A 16254-nucleotide genomic window follows, 5' to 3' on the forward strand; every position below is an offset into this window, starting at 1 on the left:
CTTATTAACGTCTACAACTAATAACATAATGGAATTATGAGAATTGTTATTAACTACTTTTCACAATATTCAGGTTATGAGGCACATTAAGACAGAAGTTTTAAAGTACATTCTATACTCCCTCAAATGTAAAAAAAAGTCGTTCAGTTGTGAATTTCAGCTCTAGATGCTGCAGAAGCCAAGAGCATGTACCTTAAAGTCGTATCAAAGTTTCAAAATGTTTAATTTGTAGTTAAATTGAAATTATAAGCTACACCTCCAAGTCTCTGAATTGCTGACTACAAGAAATCTGGAGAGCCTATGAAGAAACGATTGTTTCATATCTGTGCTAGATCTTGCACTATCCTTATACACTAAGGGTGGAAAGAATGACATCTGTGACTTTATTGATTGATCTGATGCCAGTGAGGTCAGATTCATATTGGCAGAGATCACCACTACACACTGACAGAGCACTTGGAAGAACTGTCTTATAACCACTGTAACCATCTCCAAAAGGCTCAACAGTTAATTACCATTTAAAGAGCTCAGAAGGCTCATCCACACTGCTCATTCTATCACAACCTCACTTACTGAGTCATGCTTTGCTCCTTCCTCTGCCACAAACCTTCTGAAACAAACCTTTAAAATCTCAATGGCCTTTGAGTACCAGTAGGCTTCTTTTTCTTTTTCCTTAAATGAGGACATAACTAAATAAATAGCTAAATCAGTGACAAAGTATACATTACTAGCTCACAGTCTATCATGTTGGCTCAGAGTAGTATCAGCATATAATATTACATCATATTCATATCCTACTAATTTATGGTAAACTATAAACAATGTTCTACTACTCTACCTCATTCTCAGACAAGTCAGTAAGCAGCAAACAAGAAGTCACCTTGGCTTGGTACAAAAAAACCTAAACTAAATAATAAAAAATTGCACTAGGCTAAATGAGCATAAAACTAAGCTGGATGCTTAAGTTAAATATCTCAAAATTATGTCACTTAGGATCAAAACTTCTTATATCCCACAAAAGCTTTGATGCTAACAAATTTACAGCCTATTTAGTTATTTAAATAAGTGTATATTAACACAGCAATAAAGACAAATCTAGCCACCCTCAAGTACAAAAGGCAACCCACCTCTGATAGTCTTCCCATCATACACTCCTTTCTCTGAGCGGTTGAAAGAGAACAAGAGAAATTAAAGTTTAACCAACTCTACCTGCCCCTAGACAAAAAAAATGTTTCTCTTTGCCTTCTATGAAGATAGACAAGAATGGATAATGATGAGCTGGTGGAAGGCATCAGAATAGTTTAACACAAGGTGTTGTCTCTGGGAAATAGTTAACACTGTTAATAGTGATTAACTAGATTAATTGTGGAAAATACACCTGCCAAACAAATTGCTTATGATTGATACACACTATATGACTTTACACTTACAAACAGCTAGTAACATTTTAAGTTTCCCACTTACCCAGCTTAGATTTCTCTCACCAGATACAGCCAGATATGGTATCTTGCTGCATGACACTAAGACCAATTATATCCAGAAGGTTAACTCTACTTTCACACAGCTACTCACCAGTGTTCAGCTGCCACTATTTAAAATGTTGAAGATGGAAAAATACATGCCATGAAAGTGTAGCAAAAGCAGGTATCCTTCCTTCACATACTAATAGCAGCTTCCTTACAAAAGTATTTCAGTACGTTCTTTATTTTTAAAAAATGAAAAATATTTTCCAACACTACAGTTATAGTGCATACATGATTAGATATATCTGAGATTCCTTCCCAACTGGGTTCTTTGTAAGCATGATTTGCAGTTTTTTTTTGACCTGGTGACTGCACAAACTCTGTGCCAGACAACAGACGTCCTACAGTAGATGTGGCTAAGCTTAGGCTTGAAAATCCTTCTCTACAGATTCCAGAAAGAATTTCAAAATTATATTAAAAAAAATATAATGTTAACAGTCAAAACAATGTTTAAAACTTCATCTGTGGGGCTTTCTTTCCTACTACTCTCCTGAAAGGACTAAAAGTCTGACTCTACACACATATACAGACTGAATATTATTCCACAATTTTCAAGAACAGAGTGGAACAATACAGATATATTTCTTGAACAGTACTTCCAGTTACTGAGAGCTATTCTTTAGTAAATATATTAACAACTTACTTGTGGGATGTTCTTTTCTTCATCATGCTGGCAGACACTCCTGCATGACCTACAATATAAAAGATGTTGGAATTACTGAGAACTAAGTTTAAAACTTACATAAAAGCCATCATATTAAATGTCAAATCCAAACACTTCATGTTATGACTGATCAGTGACCTGCTAAAATGGGAAAAGGCTCTAGAGAGGTAGACGTTGGCTATCTATACATGAAGCTGTGGTATGCTGACCTTGGCTAGATGCCTGGTAAACACCAAAGCTGCTCTACCTCTTCTCTCAGGTGGACAAGAGAGAGAAAATACAACCAAACATTCCTTGGTCAAGAGAGGGACAGAGAGCCATCATTCACCAATTAGCATCACAGGCAAACCAGGCTTTACTCAGGGAATATTCATTTATTACCAAGTAAGTCAGAGTAAGATAATGAGAAATAAAGCCAAATCTTAAAAATACCTTCCTCACAGCTCTCCCTTCTTCCTGGGCCTAACTTCACTCCCAGTTTTTTTCTACCTCCTGTCTTCCAGGTAGCACAAGTGGACAGGGAATGAAGGTGCACTCAGTGAATCACTTTTTGTCTCTGCTGCTTCTTTCTTTCTCCTCAGGGTTAGGGTTAGTTCTCCCTCGTCAGGGGAAGGACTCATCTTACTTTTTCCCCACTGCAGTGTGGGGACCCTCTCACAGGAGCTACAGGCTGCTCTGCAGTGAGCCCCACATGGGGTCACATGTCCTGCCAACAGACCTGCTCCTCTCTCCTCTCATGGGGCCACACATTCCTGCCAGGAAACTTGCTCCAGTGCAGACTTCCTGCAGGCTCATAGACTCCTTCAATCACATCCACCTGCCCCAGTGTAGGGTCCTCTATGCACTGCAGGGGCACAGCTGCTTCACCATAATCTTCACCAGAGTCTGCACTGGACCCTCTGCTCCAGTGCCTGAAGCACCTCCTCCCTCTCCTTCTGCAGTGACCTTGCACATAGTTTCACTCCTCTCCTGCAATTGCCGTAGGGCAGGATCTTTCCCCTGTTCTTAAATACAATATCCCAGTGGCACTACCACCATCACTGACAGGCTCAGCTTTGGCCAGTGGCAGGTCCATCTTGGAGCCAGCTGGCATTGGCTCTCTTGGACACAAGAGAAGCTTCTAGCTGTTCTCAAAGAAGTCACCCTTGCACCCTCCTGGTATCTTGCCATGCAAACCCAACACAGAAACTCAGTGATGAATATAACGAGTGACAGCAACTATTAAAATGTGAAGCTGAACTAAACACAACAGAGACAGTAGTTGCAATGGTCAATCAACAACAACAGTGAAAATATGCAAGAACAAAATGACAGAAAAACACTTTCAGAAGAATGCTGTACATAAAAGGTAATGTGCACAGGTAGAAAAATCAAGATTAATTATCAGAATGAAAACTGCAGCCTCAGATCACAGTCAAAGGCCACCTGCATATGGATCATTTACTGGAGTTGACTGAAATAGCCCCTGGTAAAGTGATGGCTGATGGTGACTACATGGCCAGAAGATATCTGGCTTCATCCTGATTCTCCTTGTCTTCCTCACTATACTGCTTTTTAATAGTATGGAGTTAAAATTTCTTCACAGTAGCTTGTTTTGGACTGCTTTGGATTTTTTGCTTCTTGGTTGCCATATCTAAAACAACTTGGTCACAGTGACGGACTGAACCATGTATAACTCTAACGCCTCATGTTTATGTATAAACATGCCTACAATTATAACTAGGAATGCTTGAATTAACACTTGCAGAAAAGTGCTTTAATTTCTCTATAGGCCTAAACAAACCAATTCTTTTAAATTTACACTATGTGCATGTTCCAAGCATATCTAGAATTATATACATATTGAAGAGAATCACACAGGAGTTAAACATTGACAGTACCAGTAATCTTCAAAGTCTTCATAAGTATCTTAATTTTTGTATGCAAAATTTAGGAGGGCATACACAAAGTTACAGAAATGGCAAAATTAATATAATTAATTAGTAATTAAAATTATCTTATGTTTAGTATATTCAAACTTGCATCAGATCTTCAGGAATCTGCATTTCCAACAGTAATGATATCTGAAATGTTCCTAATTTTTAAAAATTAGGCCTTGTCTGTCAATTACTGCAGTAAAGATCCTACTTGCAATTTTTGACTGTTACAAACCCAAATAATTACATTGAGTATTTGTAAGAACTTAGCTGAAAAAACAAAAACCACATCACAAAAAGTTTGATTAGAAACCCACAAGACTTTAGGACTTTATTACAACCTGTAAAAAAAAAAACTTTCTAAGCATAATTTCAGTTACCTCTCTGTATATAAGGCTGTGTTCTACTAATATATAATATAATAAAACACATTATATTAAAAATATGATGATGCTTTATTAAAAAAAAAAATCAGCTAATCAGAGAAAAGTAAGATTTTGGCTAAAGTACCTCAAGTAAAAACACAGCAAACAACAGAATAGTGCAGCACAAAAATTTGCTTTCTGTCCACCTCTCAAGGACTCTGTAACCTGTAAGAAGGGAGGTATAAAGGATTTATCTTTCAAAGTCAAGAACAGAAACACTAGATTGACAGAGAAGGAAGATTTACTACAACACTTGCAATAAGTACAGAAGAGAAGTTATGCCGACCTCTGGGAATGGGATTTTGCTGTTTGCTAAGTTCTCACTTTGGGATCTTCAAATTTTTCATAAGATACAACTTGTTCACTGATGTAATGAGCTCTGTACCAAAGACAACACAGAGAACTAAGTACTACTCATCATCTTATGTCAGTCTCTTAAGAGAACTCCCAGTTTAATACATGAAGTAATGGCATTTGGATGTTTAATAAATATATCAATAGCAAGTATTTGAAGATCCTCAGTTACACATGCTCTTGTACTAACCAGATGCTGATTTGCCACAATTTGCCCTCCTAATTTGCACAGTCTGAATTCAGACAGGTCTCATAGAGATGTAAACTCGTTTTAAGGATATATCAGGTTACACTATTGAACTGCTTGCCTACTGTAGTGGGCCTAATGCTGGCCAAACACTAGTGCACCCACTAGAATTATTTACTCATTTTCTGCTGTGAGATAAGGATTAGGAGGAGAGCAAAGCAGGCTCAAACTTTTAAAGGGTATAAAGAAAACTTTATTAACAGAATTAAAAGAAAAGTAAGAAGAAATCAGAAAAAGCCTTCAGAACACTTCTCCTCCCACCACACCCTATTTTCTTTTCCACTAACAACATAAAGAGACAAAGCCTGGGACTTTCAGTCAGTTTATCACCTCTAAAATAGTCTTTCTTCAGTTCTCTTAGGGAGAGGAGCCTCTCTTGCCATGCCATGGAGACTTCTTCATAAGAAGCAGCTCCCTCATGGCTTTAATTTTCACAAATAGCAGCTGCCTGGAAATCTGCAATCATGAAGTCCCTCCACGTTTTGGTAGTTTTTTCCGTAACTATCACCATGGGTGAGTCATTTCAGCTTATTGGGGTACAGTTTTAAGGATGAGTTGTTCTAGTATAGAAACAAAAGTTCTCTTCTTTTATCTCTGGAAACAGGTTTTCTTCTTCCACCTCTAGGGCAATGTTTCTCATTTCTCTCTGCTCAAACTACTTCAGCATCTGCTTGCTTCAACACTGGTGCCTCTGCTCACTGTGGCTAGAACGCTACATCCCCCAAGTGCATTCCATGAGTTACAGGGAAAAATAAAAGTCTGATGTATCAATTATATCTTCACCATAGCCTTACAAGAATATTTCAGCCCAATACTAGGGCATCTCCTCATTCTCCTCCCATCTGGGATGACTCCTTTACTGATCTTGGTGTCTTTATGTTGTTTTCTCTACGTGTCTTCACTCTTTTCTCTCATTCGAGAGAGTATTGATGTCTGCAAGTTTCATCTGTACACTAAAAATGTTAATATTTGCCCAGGCTGTGGCCACTCTGGCTGCATGGCTGTTTTCTGGCCCCTGCTGCATTTAATTCCAGTCACAGGGGCTGCTTTCTGCATGAGGCTGCAGAGCCATCTATGTCCTTAGCCACATGATTTTTCTGCGGCACCACAAGAATGGCTTGGTGGCTCATGGCCGGAATGGAGCCTGGGTCAGCTCCACCCAAAGCTGAACGGAGCCGGCCTGGCCCACCAGCCATGTTTGGAACTCGGTGGTGGCAGAATCTCAGCCAAGCCGCACTGTGGGCTGGGCTGGCCAGGCCAGTGCTGCAGTAGAACAGGGCCTGGCCTGGCGCCACCAGGCCACACGGGCTGCACAGTGAAGTGGGGCCTCGCCTGGCCAGCGTCTAGTTACCTGTTGAAAGGCTAGAAGCAAGAAAGCTTTACCCAGGATTTGTTCATTTTTAAATGTGTTTTCCACAGAGGCATCTTTAGCTCTTTTAAGTGGTTTAATAGGTTGTCAAAATTGTAACTAGCCAACTGATTGGTTTTGTCAGGTCCAAAGGAAGCTGCCAGGGTCCTTACATGGAATCACTTCCATAGCTCATGGATTTTTTTCTTAACTAAAAATTAAACTATGTTAAACCATGACAGCTACACAATTGTAGAAACTGCAACAAGAGTTTCTCTGTCCTCAATAGCAGCTTTGGACATGGGGAGAGAACAGCACAGAGTCCTTATGTTAAACATATTCTAGTAAGAAGGTCAAAATCAGAACTATCTGCCTCCTGAATTTGTCTTGGTCCACAATGTTATGTATATATGGGATAATTCATGCATATAAAAATGTTATATATATCTTGTATATATATATATACTGGTGAGAAACATTCTTATAAAATATTTTTAGTGCACAAGTCAGTGTTGGGGATTGCATCACAGTGTCCAAACCACCTGGACAGGAGGAAGGAGAACCTCATTTGCAATCGAATGAAAGTAGCCAGCCTAGAGATGGATCGTTCCTCAAGGTGATCCAAGGAACGTCTGGATGATGATACATGATAAATATCTAAGATTGAGATAGCTGGAGCCATTAGAGAGATACATCTCAATACCGGATTCCAGGAACACAATCATGGATGTACATCACTCCTGTTCAGTTTGTTCAGTTTGTCACAGAGAAAGAACTCCACATGAATATGTGCAGTCCTGAAAGGAAGAAAAGGCACTCTACCTCGGGCAGAATAGACTGAATAAAAATCACTTGGACAGCACAGCTGGTATGAAACATAGGGGACCCTCTGTGGTAGCGGTCAGACCTGTGTCTCACCCAGCACTGATACCCGGGCTTGGCACTGACCATTTTTGATTGGATTGTGGCTATCTCAGACCGAATTTCAGTCACGTAATAAAAATCTATTTTTATTAAATATTAAATTTGGCTCAATTAATTTTTACTTATAACAAGAAGAACAGAGCAGCTGGACAAAATGACCCAGCCATGGGCGCTCCCAGCCCAGAAAGCCAAATGTGTGCTGGGCTGCATCCAAAGCAGTGTGGACAGCAGGGGAGGGAGGGGATTCTGCCTCTCTGCTCTGCTCTGGTGAGAGCCCACCTGGAACCCTGCATCCAGGGCTCCTAGCAATGAAGAAACCTGCTGGAATCAGGTCATAGGAAGGCCACGCAGATGACTGGAGGGCTGGAGCACCTCCTGTATGAAGAAAGGTGAGAGCTGGAATTGTCTGGCCTGGAAAAGAGAAGGCTCTGAAGAGACCTTATTGAACCTTCCAGTATGTGAAGGGGGCCTGTAAGAAATATGGAGACAGACTTTTTAGTAGGACCTGTTGCGACAGGACACAGGGTAATAATTTTAAAATGGGGAAGATTAGATATAAGAAGTCTTTTTACATTGAGTGTGGTGAAATACTAGCACAGGTTGGTGGTTGCCCCATCCCTGAAAGTATCCAAGTCTTCAGTACAACTTCAGTATCCTTGTGTCTGGACCTCCAGACTGTTTTTTGCTACCCATTGGTTCAGAGAGCATAGTGAATCACTTTATTACGTGCTAGCAAATGAATTGTGACTTTAAAAGGATTATGAATAAATTTTCTGTCTCCGAAGCATGATTTCAAATTTGGGGCATAGTAATGATTGGGGATATTCTATTTTAAAAAAATCTGATCTAGTTGAAGATGTCCCTGCTAATTGCAGGAGTTGGACAAGACGACCTTTAAAAGGTCCCTTTCATATCAAACTATTTCATTTTTTTATGACTAAAGGCACAGAAACATTTTTTGTAATAGAAAGTGACCACAACCTCCAGCTTCCAGACAAGAGCAACAGATTTAAGAATTCAACTGCCATATGGTGTTTTGTCATACTTATGTTTGCTGAGGCTCATTAATTCTACCCCTTACATTAAACTCTTAAAATTCAACAGCAAAACTAGAAATCATGTTTCTGAACTTTACTCCAGACAAAGATAAAGAAACAGGGTATGACAAGACTAAAAAACATAACTGTTCAGGATGCTGGCTTCAAGGGAAATATACATGTTATTTCAGCTGGGGCTATAAGAGAATAGGAAGAAGGATGGGACAAAGCTACTGGCAATTTTCTGCTATTGTGACATGAGCTGGTAATCTCCATGCAATCCATGAAAATCAGACAGGCTCTTCAGAAAACAGCAACCATATTTTATTTATCTAAGTATCTCCTATATTTACAACAGGCAGCAAAATCTAGATGTTTTAAATTGTATTCCAGAATCATCTGTGTGAACAGCAGTAATTCCACTCTGTATCTGGAGACTATTTCAGAATTACTTTCAGGGACCTAAGAAACACTTCAGTGTGCTGATTCACACCTAGTATTGCTCAACCTCAACTTAAAAGAGTTTGAAGAAAGGAGGTCTTTTAACTGAAGTAGGTCAGAAGTACAGACACAAACCAAATTCTAACTCTACACAAAAGATTTCACTACAATTCTAAGCAATTCACATCCATGATCTCTTTTCTTAGTTAATAAAGACAATACTAAAACAATTTAACAACTAAAACTTGCTTTTATGAGTGAAAAAACTACAAATTCTCATATATGAGTCAATCATTATATGCTCATAAATGTGTTAAAAGTTTTCTTTACTAAGAGAGTACTTTTATGTTTTCAAACCATCCAGTAAAGTCTTTACAACTGTTCCTGACCATCATGCAGTTCAGTAGGATTCTGTATCTCTAGGAGAACTCTGTTAAGAAAGACTCCAAAGGACCATGCCTTTCAATTATACAGCATTATACAAGTGATCATTAGATTTAGAAGGATCAATTGTGTTAATGCAAGGTAATCACATCTTACTTTACCATCAAATATACTGCATATTAAATTTTTAAACGGCTGTATTTCTCCTATATTTGGGACAGCATTGCACTAATTAGAGAGACAGGCAGGCACACTGCCAAGAGCACCTGTCTGATTCATGGAAACTATATAATGGAAAGCAACTCTATACTTTGACAAACTCATAGTCTGTAGCCATACTCTACTGTTGTTAAAAAATTAAATGTCGACCTTGCCTTCTTTTCTCCACCTTCAATCCTACCCTTTGCTTCTCAAAAAGGAACTATGTACAAAGTATGCTTCCCAGAGAGATTTTAAAAGTCTAGATATTATAAATCACATACACCTCTTCCTTTACACCTACTTTACAACATATATAAGAGCATTTCCTTCCTAAGCACCTACTTTACAACATAAAAAAGCATTTCCTTCCTAAGCAGACAGACAGGACAGCTGAAAACTGGCTTTGTCAAAGATACTACCAACCTGTAGTGCCAGATCGATAAGTCTCTACAACAGGATGAAATTAAAGTCAGTGGAAAAATGTTTTGTTAATGCATCAAATTTTGCCCTATATGAATACCTGACACTACCACTGGACCTCCAGATGGCTTTTTTGCTACCCATACATGATCCAGAAGTCTCCTAGAATCGAACAATTTTGTTATTTTATATTATTAACATATCAAATATAAAATACATAGGCTATTTCCACTCTTTCACTGTATCTTTTTCTTTTATTAATTTTTCCTCCTGATAAAGATCATATTACTGCTTTATTATTCAATCCCAGATGACAGCAATTTTATAGGCAAGACTTAAAATCCTAATTTCTACTTAAAATATAGCTATTCTGTAACCCTATGTGCTGTTTGTAAACTTTCTTGGCAAGTGGCAACTACCATTAAAAATGGAAGGCAGTAAATAAGATATTTGTATCCATAATGCTGTAAAGCTCAACAGATCTGATTTAAAAGTTACTTCTTTAAGTACAACTTTTTTCTTTTTTTACATCTGTTCTAGGTAATCTCACAGATTCTCTTAAGGTTACCTCGTTTAGCCCTATGATGGGGGAAGGCACTTTTCACTAGATCAAGTTGCTTAATATCCCTTTGAATATAACCGTAAACATTTTCAATGAGGAGTCACTCACATTTGGGTAACCTGTTCCTGTATTTCACCATACATACTCATAGTAAAAAAATTCTTCTGTATACTCAAACCTAACTGTACTCTCTGTTTAAAACAATTACCCCATGCACTGTCACTGAAGGCTTTGGCAAATAGCTTTTCTCTGTCTTCCTCGTAAGTCTCACTTAAAAATGAAAAGGCTGCACTCCCTGGAGCCTCCTCTTTTCCTGGCTGAACAAATGCAACTCTCAGCCTTTTCTCATGAGAGGAGCTCCAGCCTTTTAGTCACTCATGGCCATCCTTTGGATCTACTCTCTTTCAGTTTGAAGCCATTTCCTCTTTTCCTGTCATTACAAGAGCTTCTAAATAGCTTCTCTTCAGCTTTCTTTTAAGTCCCCTTCAGATACCGGTGGACCATAATTAGTTCACCTTGGAGCCTTCTCTCCCCAGGCTGAACAACTACAGCTCCTGAAATCTGTCCTTGTGGGAGAGGTGCTCCAGGCCTCAGATTATCTTCATGGCTCTCCTCTGTACTCACTCCAACTGATCCACATCATTCTTACTTTAGGGGCCCCGGAGCTGGATGCAGTACTCCAGGTGGTGTCTCATTGGAGTGGACTAGAAAGGCAATAACACCTCCCTCAACCTGCTGGTCATGCTGCTTTTGATGCAGCCCAGGATGTGAGAGGCCACTGGGGCTGTGAGTATACCCTGACGGGTCATGTTGAGCTTCATATTTGCCAACACCCCCAAGTCCTTCTTGTCAAGGCTGCCCTCAGTCCATTCTCTGTCCAGGATCTATTTGTGCTTGGAATTGCCCCAACACAGATGCAGCACCTGGCACTTGGCTTTGTTGAATGTCACAAAGCATAGAGGGCCCACTTCTCAATCCTGTCCAGGTTCTTCCAGATAGCATTCCTTCCCTCCAGCATGCTGACTGTAACACACAGCTTGGAGTCATCAGCAAACCTCCTGAGACTGCATCCAATCCCACCATCCCTACCACTGAGTAAGATGTTAAACAATGCTGCTCACAATACTGACACCTGAGAAGCTCCACTCATCACTGTCTCCATTTGGTCACTGAACCAAGCATTTAAGACTGTGCACTGGATCTCTCCTTTGAAACTTCTAGCTCTCACTTGAAAGGTAATTGTATTACTTTTGGAATCAGTACATGTTTCAAATAAGTGACAGCAAATTTTAACACAGTCTCAGGTAAAATACAAGTTTGAAAGTCTCCAAAGGGTTACTGGGAAATCCTCCAGTACCAGTTCCAGTATTCAATGAATCAAACGTGTATTTGGAAGCACCCAAATGGTCTGTTGCTTACGAATTTTAAAAGTTAACTGAGTTTTCCCAATTACACTTGCCAGTTGGTTCTTGAGAGTTTCATAAAAGCTACAATTCACAAAGTTTGGTAATAAAAAATATGTTGCTTTCCCCACACAGGTCACTGATTAATAACTTTTGACACAACACAAAATAGAAAGGTCAGATCTATACTGCTAAATTTACATTTAAATTTACTACATAATTTTTTAGCTTGTCTTTTCAAGCCATGATCTTCTAGAATAAAAGCAAAATTTCTTTTAAAACAGGAATTATGACATCTGTAATTATTAACCTCTGCAGAAAATCATTCATATATTTAAAAAGTCAGTAAAGTAAGAATGCTTTTCATCCATTAAAAGCCAAGAAAACCATCCAAAAAGAACACCTCACCTGCATCAGCTCTGGACCGCTGACCTGGTGATTTTCCAAATGGGGTCTTCATTCATCTGTGTTTAAGTGAGCAGCAAAGCTGCTTGACTAGGGTGAAAATCCAGTTCTTTCCAACTTCCAGGATATTTTCTTTTTAGTCTTAGGATGAGACAACCACTTATTAATCCACCATTCAATCAACAACTTGTCCTTCTTCAAATGTAGAAGATGCTCTTTCAATTACAGTACTCTGAAAAACAAAACAGGTGAAGTTTGTAAGTGGCTTGATTTTGAAACAAAAATATTCTATCCTAACCAATGCTTCACTTTAATGCTTGTTTTCATATGCAATAGGATATTCCTTCACCTTCTGTTATCCTGAAAACATTCAGCAACACAGGACACATATGGCCAAAAAAATACAAGGGCTGCTACTTTTATCTCCTCATCACAGTAAATTTCCAGGTCACTATGTCAGTTACAAAGAAAAAGGAAAGCTTCTTAAAAACCATTGAGCTTAACACAGGGAAGTATGACTACTAACTTAGAGAAACTGTACTACCTTTACTGGGTTAAAGCACCAATCAAACAATCTAATAAATCTATTTGGTTAGAAATATCATGCTCTCACATAGCAGAATAACTTTGCTTCACAGAAGTTAAAATAAGACTGTTGAAAAAAATGCAACACAAAAGCATTTAAAAACATTGATTTCACTGCAACAACTGCTCATACCAGCAATTTGTGGAGTAGGTCAGCAGTTCATAGATCTGATGATTCATAGATCTCTTTAAGTTTCTGGCAATTCTTTCTACCTAAGATCATTGAATTCCTAAAGCATTTAGTCATCACATTCCTCTAGATAAGGGAGGTAACTGAGGACAACTTTTTGATATCCTTTTCAGGATTTAATAACAGAAAATTTTGACCATGTGAAAAAAAATCAAAGCATTACAGGTTAATTTATTTCAGAGTAACATTTCTGGGCTAGAAACATTTACGTATAATAATTCACTACTTCAGTGTTGCTCACAAAAGAGGCAAGTGAAATCAGATCACTTCCTTAAGAAATGTCACTGTTAATCTGTGAGAGACAGGGCCTGGCTAATCTGTGAGTCAGCACTGTCTTCCCTCTTTTACTTCGGTTTTGGAAACTGTTGTCAATTTTCATACAGGATGCCCCTAACTAGTGATCCAGACAAGGGAAAAAACATAGCTTAAGCTAGTGCCTTACTGAATAAGGGAACATAAAGGTGATATACCTTGAGGTATGGTAAAACTGTAACACAGAAAAATGCCTTTACATCTAACACTTGACAATTCTTTCATGAATTTTACCCATTAACTTCTTGGAACAATACAGCAACAAAGAGCAATACACCTAGGAAAAATCGGTAGGGAGTAATCTGCAGTAATCTTTCTTTTTAGAAAGAACTAAAGCAATTTACAGTCAGGAATTCATAAGAATTTGCGAAATTAAAAAATATTTACAGAAACTTATTAGTTTCCCATATGTCATCTCATCCTGAAATCTACCAGTGTATACCCAACAATGCTAAATGATATCATGGCAACAATATTCAACAATATTCCAATAGGAAGTAAGTAGTTTGCTTAACTATTTTACTAGAAATACAGCATAAGGATTATATTTTTTTACGGAACTCAGTTTTATTCTCCTATGGATCAAAACACATTAACATAGAAGCATCACAGATTGTGAAAAACCAACTCTAAGTTTGTAGCACTGCTGTGATATACTGCCATACTCAGTCTCATAGGTATGACATAAAAATAAAGACTGTTCTCCTCCAGAGAATATTATTATTAGTTGAGAAGTAACTGTAATCTTGTATTATATCTTCTGATCTACGAATCCCCACAAAACTAGAAGAACAATCCCTCCAAAACATAAACCAAATCACCATCACCACCTCCACAAAACCACAAAATGTGAAAGTTCTTCGGATTTAGAAAATAATACACCCTTTTACAGTAAGCTGTTGAACTGTTGTCCTAGGGAGGTATTTTGTAACACCTGTAATATACACTTTTCCCTCACAATATTTCCAATTCATAGTAAAAATATAAAGTACTAGATATTTTGATTGCACTGCTTATGCAGTTATGTATAGAAAAATAACTAAACCACCATGAAAGATATGGTTTTCTACTAGTTAAGTATTTTTTTTAATAGAGTATCCCCAATCATTACTATGCCCCAAATTTGAAATCATGCTTTAGAGACAGCAAATTTATTCCTAATCCTTTTAAAGTCACAATTCATTTGCTAGCACTTAATAAAGTGCTTCACTATGCTCTCTGAACCAATGTATGGACACAAGGTTAAGCTAAAACCAGATCCAGCTGTTTAAACTGATTTTCTAGAAACTAAGCCAGTAATTGTTACCAGTTCAAAGCCTTACTGAAGATGACACTAACACTAATATTCTGAATTCAATTTACATTTTAGTTGCATAATGACAGTTCTGAAGTTACTAACAAGGAGGCATAAAACCTCATTTTCTGAAAACAAACTGGTGCACTTTAAGAACACCTTGAATTTTATGAATATATAAGTTAAGTCTTACTTATTTGATTACAAATACACAAAACCCTGTACAACTTAAGGTTCTTAAAAGTGATAAATAACAAAATATCAGACTTAATGCCAACATGCAAATATCTTGATCTCCTAATATGGAAAATCAAGAAGAGAAGATTGTTAACTCACAAAATGAAAAATATTTTACTGCAAGTCTCAAGAAATGTCCTGCTTCACATAAAGGTGGGAAACACAAAACCAAAACACACTTCTGATGCACTCAGTCACAATAATCTGTTCTGTGTAGAAAGAGCAGATATTCCTTGTTTGGCAATGTGTATGACCCATGAAACAACCAACTTTTTAAAGTCATTCTGTTGATAGTGGGAGATACACTAAAGCAAATCCAACATAAGTAGGGATTTTTTGGATACAAAGTGACATACCCAAAGCGACTTTACAGACTGCCAGTAACTTTTGGAAGAGAAGTGCCACTGCCTACTTGTCAGACACCCATTTCCCCAACATCCAACAGCACAGGTCATGATCAGTGTAGCTGCAGGTTTCACTTAAAAGACAGACATTGTTTTGACTTGTGAGCTGCTTCTCACCAGCCTAGGTGTGTTGTTCATCTGTTTTTACAAGCCTTTCTACACAAAAGCATACTTTAGAAAAAAGTGTGGAAATTGGATGACTATTTAATCTGATAGTAGTCTAATTACTGCACAGTGTTTCAGAGGCTATTAAGTGTTAGATTAAAAACACTAGCATTACAGATTGTCAATCATACCAATTCTATTTGAGAATAGTGGAATCATACTATCAAAATAGGCAGAAAGACATAACATAAAGACAGAAAAAATAAAACTAATGAAAAATTTTTTTTGCAGTATAAAGGGAAATTGTGGAAAAAACAACATGCACAGACTTCAGTTCTTACTGTGAAATATCTCATCCCTTTTCTATAAACTTAATTGTTTACAAACATTAAAATGTTTATATGAGCATTTAACTCCATGAAAATAAGTGTAACCACCTAAAATAATTCTCTAGCTTAAATTTTACTTAACATTCATGTCTGTATTTCCATAAAATTGCATACATTTCACTGCAACACATGGCACAATGTTGTTTACAGCATTTTTGTGAAAGCTTCATGGCTTTGCTATCCAGTGAAGAGAGATGTTAGCAGACAAAACCAGTGATAATTAATGCTGAAACCAAGCTCACAATTTTAAGTGCCTCACTCCTAACCAGCATAGTTAAATTTTACCATCATGAACACATAAGGAAGTATTTGCTGAAGTATTTGCTTTAGGGGTAGAGAAGTTTGAAAGGTGAGGAAGGGTAATAGCATGCGTTGCTTGCATTTAGATGATACAATTTCAGCCAAAAGTGGCAGGCTTGCACCTTCTCAGGTCTGTTCCAGCTGTCAGAGCCACCACTGATCAGGCCTTCTGGCACCACCTGGT

The 16254-nt window shown here is 37.9% G+C and overlaps 1 protein-coding gene across 15 annotated transcripts in view; it reads right to left on the bottom strand.

The window, feature by feature from the left end:
• The window catches only part of SPIN1 (spindlin 1), a 63734-nt gene that overhangs the window by 11342 nt on the left and 36138 nt on the right, over positions 1-16254 (bottom strand). For 12 of the 15 annotated variants that reach the window (XM_054002752.1, XM_054002751.1, XM_054002748.1 and 9 more), the window contains 2 exons: positions 12258-12486; positions 2167-2215 (listed from right to left, as the gene is read on the bottom strand). In XM_054002752.1, coding sequence (XP_053858727.1) covers positions 2167-2215; positions 12258-12309 — 101 coding nt within the window. In that variant the 5' untranslated portion in view covers positions 12310-12486. Of the gene's footprint in view, positions 1-2166; positions 2216-4613; positions 4694-4814; positions 4908-7180; positions 7296-12257; positions 12487-16254 lie in introns of all 15 variants that reach the window. The other 3 variants (XM_054002758.1, XM_054002759.1, XM_054002757.1) reach the window with 3 other exon arrangements.

Source organism: Vidua macroura, chromosome Z (genome assembly GCF_024509145.1).
Source record: "Vidua macroura isolate BioBank_ID:100142 chromosome Z, ASM2450914v1, whole genome shotgun sequence".
Lineage (NCBI taxonomy): Eukaryota > Metazoa > Chordata > Aves > Passeriformes > Viduidae > Vidua > Vidua macroura.